The following is a 10,504-nucleotide window of genomic DNA, read 5'->3' on the forward strand; positions in this document are numbered from 1 at the left end:
CAGCAAAAGCTTCTGGCACTACACAGAAGAGTCACTTGCTGCCTACAATAAATAGCTACAGAAAACAGTGCAGAACTGAAATCTGCCTAGGCTATGAACAGTCTCTTTATATAGGCGCTGATTGTTTTTCTTGAAAGATTAGAATGTGACACGATAATAAAATTGTAACCAAAGAATGATTTGCTTTGATTTTTCTCAAAATAGTGTAAATAACATTTCAAATATTTTTCAGGTAATACTAGAATGATTATTTAAAATCACAGCAAAATAAACAATCAAACCCAGAACTTGTATATCTAAAAGCTAGGCGACCAAAAATGATAGCATAGCCATATCATCACACATTTTGGTTAGTATCAACCACATAAGATTCAGTAGTTGTTAGCAGATTTTAGAAAAAGAAATCCACATAATTTAACACCAAACCTGGTAGAATACGTTATTTTAAGATATCAATTTCACATAAGAAATTTGAAGGAACGCAAGCATTCTGAACCTCTTTATACCACATGCTGCCATTTAATAAAAACTAAGTGAAATTCTCTAAAAGGAAACATGCTCTCTCCAGATTTCTTCCTCTGAGGTCCAAGCCCCCAGTGACATACTTGACGACTCCTGTGTGGTGTGAGGGGGAAGTGGTGGCTCAAGCTGCTTAAGCTTAACTGAAGCACGACTTGGACTGCACAGCCGCCCAGTGGGGCAGACCCTGCAACCCACGCTATGGCACTTTGCCAGCGGGTTCGTTTACAAAGCTGTCAACATCTTATTCCAACAACAACATAGAGGAAGAACTTCTTTCTATAGTGGCTGTAGTTTGGAAAGCATAGTAATAACCCCCATTGGAGTTCTTATACAAATTAAAAAGCAACATCCATGATACTTGGTCCAGATTTACCACTTTCAAGAATTAAAAGCAATTAGCAAGTATATTCATCAATACAAAAAAAGGAATTGGCTATTAACCTCTAAGGGGACTCAAATATTATCATTCTACTTGGTACCTGATGGCACATGATGGTGCCAGTGGAACTAAATCAAGTATTCTACCTCATTTCAAAAGATAAAATGCTTAGTGAGCAAACTTAGTTTTTTTTCACACATGGTAATGGTTGTGACGTTGGCCATTTAATGAGGATTAGAGCCCAGTTTGGGTTACAGTCCTCACCATAATTCTCTGTTGCCATCTTTCCCTGTCTCTTGATGGAGATTATATTTGCTATGATTGACCTTAAAAATTTCTCACCTTGTCACATTTGGTTCCAGCTATTAAGCAGGACACTTCACCTCCAAGACGTTTGGCTGCAGTGATGGTATTTAATGTAATGGGTGCTAGGGTATCATTTCCATGCTCGGCTATTACCAGGGTACTCTGAAATCGCAGCCATGAAGCCTAAAAAGAGGGAAAAAATGGAAAAGAATGTTGTCATACAAATAGTTTTTACTGTTAAGCACGTGTGCTTTAAAGAAAACTGTATAGAAAACTCGGTTCCATAAATGGAATTATGAAATACTCAACAGCAAAATTGGGCTTTTGTGTCTATCACTCTATTACTAATATTCATGCCAAACGAGAACAGAAAATGCAAATTATTCTACTATTAGAAATTTTTAAAAATTATTTCAAAACTATTTTCCCACTAATCTACGTTCAATAAAAAACTATTAATATATATAAGTTCAAAATCCTTAAACTGAACATGTCAACATCAAACTAGGAATCAAACCACTACCAATTGCACTCACTTGCAGCAATGCTGCTAAAGAGCACAGTATGTCCAGAAATAATGGGTCTGGAATCATTACTCGAGTTGATTGCTACTGCTTCAGGCAAAATGCATTTCGAAATACCAAAACAACTGATAATGTAAATCTGTCTTTAAACCACAACACACAACACAGCAATTTTGCTGGGGTTTTCAACTGTTAAATATGCTTCCAAATTCAAAATGAAAGCTTGCAGACAGTATCTTAGAACCAAGTGATATCTACCCAGATCTATCGTAGACCATCAAGAGACCACCAGTCATCTAGAATGACTTCAAACACCAGGAACACAGAGATGAACGAGAACGGTCCCTGTATTCAAAAATGTCAAGGGAAATAAGACTTGTTCACATACCATTACAAGACAGAACAGTTTTCCAATTTACAAAGAGTTTTCCAATTTACAAAATGTTGGAGACTTCAGATCATGAAGTAATGAACCAAGAGAAAGAAAGGAAGTACATTCGGGTGTTCCTGCCGTGTGGAAAGATGAGGAAGTGCACCACGGGATGAGCAAAGAAGCCACTTTTGGAACCATCCTTGGGGGAGTGGCAATGAGGAATGAGAAGAGGAGGCAGTGGCTGTGTGGCTTCAGATGTGGAGTGGGAGTGAAGAAGTGTAATACAAAATTTACCCAGAGCTGGAAATTTATAAGGAGAGTATGAATGAAGGGAAGGGACAGCACAGGACAATAATACTGGTTAACAATTTTACTTACAAAACACGTTTTTTTCCATTTACTGTATTGTAAATATCAATTGCTATTTTAATACCCTTCGCCTTTTTATGAGCATACCAGTTTAACCAGTCTCTTTAGTACTTGAGTTATTAATAATTTAATATTATAAACAATGCAAAGAGCACTCTCATAGCTAAATCTCTGCACTCAACAGATGAGTTCCCTTCATCTAGAAAGACCCATCTGATTAGAACCTGGCGACATTTTACTCTAGCTGCTCTCTGCTTCACAGAAGACTATGCCAGCTTCTGTTCAACCTTTAACAAAATCGGGACCCGTCCTCCCCTAAGCTTATCTCTACTGCTTCCACCCCAACCTTCTCCTAGGCCCTCTAATCACCTCCCCCCGGCCCCATCCTTCAGGACCACAATCCCAGACCTGGGGGCCAGAGACAGCAGTGGGTAGAAATGCTTGCAGAGCCACACCAACCTGAGGGCGGAAAGAGGAAGAGGACAGCATGACAGGATATGCCGGAGGAAGGGTTTACTGCACTGGGTATCAGTGGATGACACTTCTTGTCCTTTTCCTCCCTTTTTTATTTATTCAAAGGGAGCAAGGATGAGGAGAAAATGAGACTTTTGTTGTTGCCAAATCAAGTACCTGCTTGTATAACTTTTTCTTTTCTACAGTAAAAATGTGCCTTCTCATGGGAGGTGGTTAAGGTGAGAAATCTTTATGCACATCTAAGGGTTCTTCTCTTAGGACAAATTCCTAGAAGTGATGACTCAAGAGGTAGGCATACTTTTGATACTTTTAATATTGACACAAACCATTCTCCAGAAAAGTTGTAGCAAATCATAAGAATTCATGATTCCTGGGATGGGTTTAAAGTTCTTAGAAGACAAATACCATGCCTATTCATTTTTGTGTCCCCAGAGTTTAATATAATGTTTTATTCCAATAAGTATCTATAGAATTATATGGTGCTTCTCTTTTTTAATCAGATGAACAGACTATCTTGTAAAGAAATTTCTAATTTAGGACTCCATGGCATAATTTATGATTTAAATCACACTTCGCGAGAATTGCCGGTAACAAACTATTTATTACCAAATATATCAGACACCAAATTTTTGATAATGTTTCACACATCATTTACCCAAAAACTTATGAGATTTCCAGCAACATTTGGAGAATAAATCCAGGATCTGGTGGCAGAAGGCCTACATTTGCTGTAAATTATGGTTCTATCAACAGATAAATTATGTAGTTCTCCTAAGGAATCCTTGAGCTTTTAAAAACATGCTGGGGGACACTGTATTAAGCGTGTGTGTGCGTGTGTATAAAGTCTTATTTAAAACTCATAGAAACTCTATGATGTAGGTACTATTATACCCTGACTTTACAGATGAGGAAATTGGAGCTACATAGCTAGGAAGTAGAACCAGGTTAAAAGCCCAAGCCGCTGGACTTCAGAATTTGGGTTTTTAATTACCACTGACATCAAAGCAGCATCATTTTTATCTGTTTCATATATGGGTCATTCCTGTAAGATTCCACTTAGTAAATACTTTCCTGTCTTCCCCCAACACCTCCTCCTCCTCCCACCACCACCAAAATAGCACTGGTCAAAAAAGAAAAAAAAAGAAAAAGAAAAAGAAAGATATCAAAGGCTTACCATCTAGCTCTAAAAATTCTATAACCCTAAAATTCTGCTTTAAGTAGAAGAGGGGTATAGAATACCACTAAAGATTCAAAAAGTACAGGTCATTACTTAAAGGTTTTAAAACAAGAGTCACTGTTATTTATCTTTTGCTCTAATGCATCTTGTACACTTTAGGACTCTTTTATGGAGGAAAAAAGAGCCAAATTCTTAAACATTTGAAGATAACTATTAAAATAATAAGGTAACTACCCAGAAAAAAAATCTCAATCTCTTCAAAATACTGTTATTTAAAGCAAGATTAATGTAGGCTGCTGTCACCATAAATTCTTAGTCATCAATCTTATCTGGGTCTTCAAAACTACATGGCAATGTTACTATGATATACTTGCTGGCACTCTCTCTCTCCACGGCCACTATTTCAAATATCCCCTTCTGACGTTTCTCGAACTGCCAAAATAGTCTGTCCTCTGCTCTCAGAAGAGAACCTCACTTCCTACCTCACAATGAAAACTGAAGTGGCAGAAAGGACCTGCCTCCACTTCCCAATCTCCAACCCCAAACCCCTTCCCTGCCCTGTCACACTGGAAGCAGCCTCAGGTCCTTCCTCTAGGGTCTACTCCCTTCATCTGGGCTCCCTCTCAAATTCAGTCAGACTTCTTTCTGTGGTCTCTTCTCAGCAATGTCTACAACCTCTCCCTTTTCCTGGCTCCATTGGGGGATATATTTAAACAAGTCTGAGGCCCTCCCAATTTTAATGAATCCCAAAATTAAAACCCCACTACTCCACATTCCACTCCAGCTCTCCAGTTCCTCATCTCCCATTCACTCCTCAACTACAGCAAATGAAACATTATTCAGCGCGCACACACACACGTTATCAGGCCATGAGATGACATGGAGAGACCTTAAATGCATATGAAGTGAAAGAAGGCTGAAAAGGGTACATACTGTACAGTTCCACCTATATGACATGCTGGCAGGGCAAAGTTACAGACAGAGTAAAGAGATCAGTAGTTGCCCACGGTTAGGGGGAGAGAGGGATGACGAGGCAGAGCACAGAGATTTTTAGGGCAGTGAAACTATTCTGTACACTATAATGATGGATATGTCATTGCACATTTGTCCAAACCCATAGAATGCAAAACACCAAGAGTGAAGCCTAATGTAAACTATGGACTTGGGGTGATAACAGTGTGTCTGTGTAGCTTTATCAATTTTAACAAATGTAGCACTCTGCTGAGGGATGCGGAAAGTGAAGAAGGCTGGGGAACATGGGAAGGCTGTGCACTTTCTGCTCAATTTTGCTGTGAACCTAAAACTGCTCCGAAAAATCGTGCATTTAAAAAAAACCTTGTTGCTTTAAAAACATCCTTTTAGTACTTTCACTCTGTACACTGAGCTATAAACAATTTTAAGACTCTACATAGGCCATTCTCCAAGATTGCTCGTCTGAACCACAGAAAACGATTTTTCTTAATTTAATAAACATAGCTAGGAACACTCTAGACAGATAGGTGAGAAGTTAATTCATTACATACAGTGGATGCTTTAAGATTCCAAATGCTTGTTGTCCCCTTAAATTTTTCTTCCTTTTGTGTGTGCAGATGTGCAAGTTTATTGAGAAGTATTCTTGGGAACAGCATCCATGAAGCATCAAGAAAATAGGACTGGGTAGGAGAAGAAGTGGAACGCAGTCCAAAGAAAGATCTCGGCTGATGCACAAGGAGCATCAGGATGGCCCTTCAGAGCTGTCTGGGACTGAAGCAAGGGGGCTGCAGATATTCCTTTTCACACCATGTCAGGACACTTTTTACTTACTCCGGGACAATTTTTTCTTAATTTCAAGGGCCCCTTCAGCGTGTTCCACCTTACCTTAGAATTCACATTAGACTTTATTTTTATTTTTTTAAATAATCACACTAACATGCCTAATGCTTTCTTTTACTTGTTTCTAATTCAACCCTGGAAATAACACCATAATAAAAAAGAAAGATAGATCTAAAAAGAACTCGTACAACAGGAACAGAATTAAAAGAATGATAAACAAGTGATTTAAAATAGACAAAACTTAAAAATGAAGTGCTATTTTATCTAAAGAAAATCGTTCACCGTATTATTACTTCATCACTCAATAACAATGGTTGTAAAGCACCTTAGTTTACAAAGTAATTTCACATATATCCATTCAGTGTTTCTCTAGTCCCCTAATTAATCATCTCTCCTTTACACGTTCTCCCAAAACCTGTACACCTGTTACAACGATCACATCTAAAATAATGTGTTCATTATCTGTCTTCCCCAGTCTATTCGCATCACATGGGCAGGGATTAGGTCTATCCCGTTCTCCACTGTGAACTCCTACCTAGCTTTGTGCCGGGCACACAGCTGACACTCCATGTATGTTTGGCGACTAAATGAAAAGCTTCCCCCAAATGATCAAAAATGAAAAAGCAACTGTTTCTATCTCATTGGTAATTTAATGATCTAAGTGCTTATATGTGTACCTACCAAGGATAGTACATAAACTTATCAAATTACTAAAACGGCTATCCTATCATGGTTTTAAAGAACGTACCTTAACAACTGACTAAATTCCACACAGTAAAATGGGAAAAGTGTTCTTTCACCCGCCAGCCACGTACCCTTATTTAAGGTGACTGGCCTTCACAAGATACAGGCATACCTTATTTTACTGTGCTTCACCAATGTTGTGGTTTTTTTACACACTGAAGGCAAGACACCCCACTCCCGGACACACACACAGATGCACACACATACACACACACACACACACACACCAGCAAAGAGATCACAACTGACTGTACTGCAGAAGTCTGGACTGGAACCTGTAGTGTCTCTGAGGTGCGCCTACAGTGAACTTCTTGAGGACTGGGTTCGAAGGGATATCGAACTCTCTTCACCTTTCAGAGCCAAACTTGAAAATAATTTCGATACGCTCCTATTCTACCACCTCACCTCACCTCTCCTCTTCTTCACTCACAGTAAACTGATTTTCACTTCCACTTAAACAGTGAATGCACCCTCTTCAAGGTCACCCACAACCTTGTTATAGCTAAGTCCAAGGAACACATTTTGGTCCTTCTCTTATTCAACCTTAACAGTTTTTGACACTGCTTGAACTTTTGTCTTCTAGACGCAACCAAGATTTCCTGCTCAGGAGTTCCTGCTAATGAGACTTCATATGTTTATGTAGTAAACTACACCACAGGTGTTAGAAGAAAAAAAAAAAGTTGGACTCTAACCCCCTACTTAACCCTTACAAACCCACTCGAAACCTGAATAAGAATAATTTTAACCTACATCCCCCACCAGTGATCTTTGAAAAAACTAAGCAGAGTAAAATTAAAAAGCAGGAATAAAATCTTTTCAAGTTCTACCGAAAAAGGTAACATATAACGAAAGTCACCTATACCCATTTTAACATACATTTTGTAATAAAATATGTTATATGTCTGTACTTAAACTAAATAACTTACTTTAACCTCTTTAGTAATAAAATATGGTAGCTTTTAATTATTAGAAATATCATATGACGTTGATATTAAAAACACAATTTACTTCACTTTAAAAACAGACAAGACCCTTAGTAGACACACTGGCAGGCAGCATAATTTTATGGAACTCACCTTATGCAATAAATCTTTTAGAGCCGCATTAAAATTGGCGCTCTTTCTTTCAAAAGAAATTAAAATCTGAATGCAAATTAGAGTTCAATCTCATTCATCAACACTAAACCATGGACTCTGAAAATGTCACGTTCCTTCATACTAGTTTCGTAGCTTCTGAATCATGACAGATGTGCCTTCTGTCTAGCAATGAACACAAGAATACTCGAACGACCTTGAAAAGTGCTGCTGCAATCTCCACATAAAATATTTCTTTGGCATTTTATTAGTCAGATTCATTTCAAATGCAAATGAACAAAATAATACTAATAATTCAGATTAATATCCCGGCAAGAATGTTAACTAATTGCAAATGCCTACTTATTTTCCTCTCAGTGTGTCCTCTGGCTCTTTACTGTAGATTTAAAATACCACCTTCATTAACAGATGATACTGAGGAGGCCAACGAAGATGAAGGACTTTGCTCAAGGGCACAAATAAGTCAAAACTAGAAATGGAAATTAGATACCAAATGCAAGTCATTTAACAAATTCTAATAGTTCAAGGTATCTCTTTTTTTTCCTATTAACTGTGGTAAAAAATACATAAAATTTACCATCTTAACCATTTTTAAGTGTAGAGGTGAGTAGTGTAAGCTATATTCACATTGTTTTGTTAACAGCTTAAGGTAACCTTTTCAATCACTTAATAGATTAACTTAAAACTGTTATTAAAAATATGGTTTCATGTAAATATCTTCCTAAATTTACTTATAGTTAGCTGCAGAACAATTTTTTTTCAGATTTCAAGAGTGGGATTTTCAAAGAAGCTATTTTGACTTTGAGACATCATAAATATAAGTTAAATGGAAACCAGAGTAAAGGAACTCCCACTTTAGAAATATAAGACAACTCGAACATCAAAAAACTTAAGAGTAATAATGGATAACCTACTAAATAAAATAAGGATCTATGAGCCACAAATAAATATATTAATAAACAAGAAGAGAATTTTCTTCCTTATAATAGAAGGTTAATAAGTGTAGAAGGAATGACAGAATTAGAAAAATCACCATTTTACATCGCAGTAATCATTTCTCAGGCAAGAATCATCAACAGACAGATGGAAATCAGGGGAGAAACAGTAGTTACATAGTCTCAAAGTCGCCCCACAGATTAGTTAAATATCACCAGGGGAGAAGTAGTAACTCTATAGTGGAGAAACTCAGTGAACACTTTAGACAATTAAAGTTAATATCAACAGTGAGATAAACCAATATTATAAATCTCCTAACATGAAGCTCTAAGAACATAACATCGCTTCTGTGATACTCGTGTCATACATAGCCTGAATCTTTCTCTGGTGAGAAAACAGCAGACAAACCGAAATTGAGGGACGGTCAATAAAACAGAAGCCCTGTACGCTGCAAAAACGTCAATGCCATCAAAGCCAAAGAAAGGATGAGGAACTTTTCTAACAAAGATTAAATGCAAGGCATGATCCTGGACTATCTTAGACCAGAATAAGAACTGCTATGAACTATACTAAGACAACTGGCAACATCTGAATAATGTCTCTGCAGATGATCGTATCGTGTCACTGTTAAACTTGCTGATCTTGCCAATTATACTGTGGTTATGAGAGATGAACCTCCTTGTTCTTAGAAAATACACTGAATTATTTAGGAGTAAAGGGCATGTCTGCAACATAGTCTTAAATGGTTCAGAAAAATAACAAGTATATAAGAAGAGAGATAAAGCAAATGCGCCAAACCGTTAATAGATGATGAAGCTCAGCAGAGTTTTGAGACTTCTTTGTACTATTCTCGAACTCTGTAAGCTTAAAATTTCACAAGTTAAAAAGTTACACATGTATATATTTATGAGTCCATTTTAAAAGTGTTCGGGCTATTTTCTATGCACTTGAATTTCCAATCTCTCAAAAGTTCTTACTGAGTTTAGAGCAGCTACTTTAATCTGACTTCGAATTTTAAAAATAAGGTCAAAGACTCTGGAAAACTACAATAAAGATTTGGAAATACTGTGTGCATATATTGGCAAACTGTGTTGATGATAAGTAAACTGATGACTCCAAATTTTTTTGTTAACTCTACAAAATAACTAACTCCTTAATTCTCCCCAGCACAATTATTTCACTGTGCCAGACTTCTAACGTGTCCACAAAACTACCTTCCAATTACTGCATCAACAGGTATTTTTCTGCAAGTCTGGCTCTGATACCTGCAATTTACCCAAATCCACGACTTTAACTTGTTTCTGTCTAGATCCTCTGAGGGGGAAAAAGTCTCCTGGGAGAAAAGACTGAGCAATGACCTGAAGGATGTGGGTTTGAACTTGGGAGGGGGTCGAGGGCAGGTTCGGGAACCCTTTTTTACGGAACCGGGAATCCATCAGAGCCTACAGACACCGAGAAAGATTGCCAGCTGCGTCTGAGGGAGAAAACGCCAGCGGTAAACGGGAAAAGCAGCGCGCACGCGCACTGCGTAGAGAAAGTGCAGGCAGGAAAGTTTCCGAGCCCTTGGGCAACCGTGTTTCTCACTTGGCCGCGCTGCAAGTCAGAAAATCTACGCCCAGCACGTAAACTGTTCCCCGACTTGTCGATCTCCGACTGCCGCTGTCCCCCAGCGTTCGGACAAGTTTGTGCTTTCCATCCGTCCTCCTCAGGGCGGGAGACGTGGCGAGCTCACGACCTGTCAGTAGCGAGAGCACAGAGCGCGCCCCGGCCGCAGCTGCCCGCCCCGCCCCCTCG

At 38.3% G+C, this 10,504-nt stretch overlaps 1 protein-coding gene across 1 annotated transcript in view; it reads right to left on the minus strand.

The window, feature by feature from the left end:
* ETFA (electron transfer flavoprotein subunit alpha) overlaps positions 1–10,504 on the minus strand; it is a 58,033-nt gene that overhangs the window by 47,056 nt on the left and 473 nt on the right. The window contains exon 2 of the mRNA XM_006905338.3: positions 1,244–1,390. Coding sequence (XP_006905400.1) covers positions 1,244–1,390 — 147 coding nt within the window. The remainder of the gene's footprint in view (positions 1–1,243; positions 1,391–10,504) is intronic.

The sequence above is a fragment of the Pteropus alecto genome, unplaced genomic scaffold (genome assembly GCF_000325575.1).
Source record: "Pteropus alecto unplaced genomic scaffold, ASM32557v1 scaffold60, whole genome shotgun sequence".
Lineage (NCBI taxonomy): Eukaryota > Metazoa > Chordata > Mammalia > Chiroptera > Pteropodidae > Pteropus > Pteropus alecto.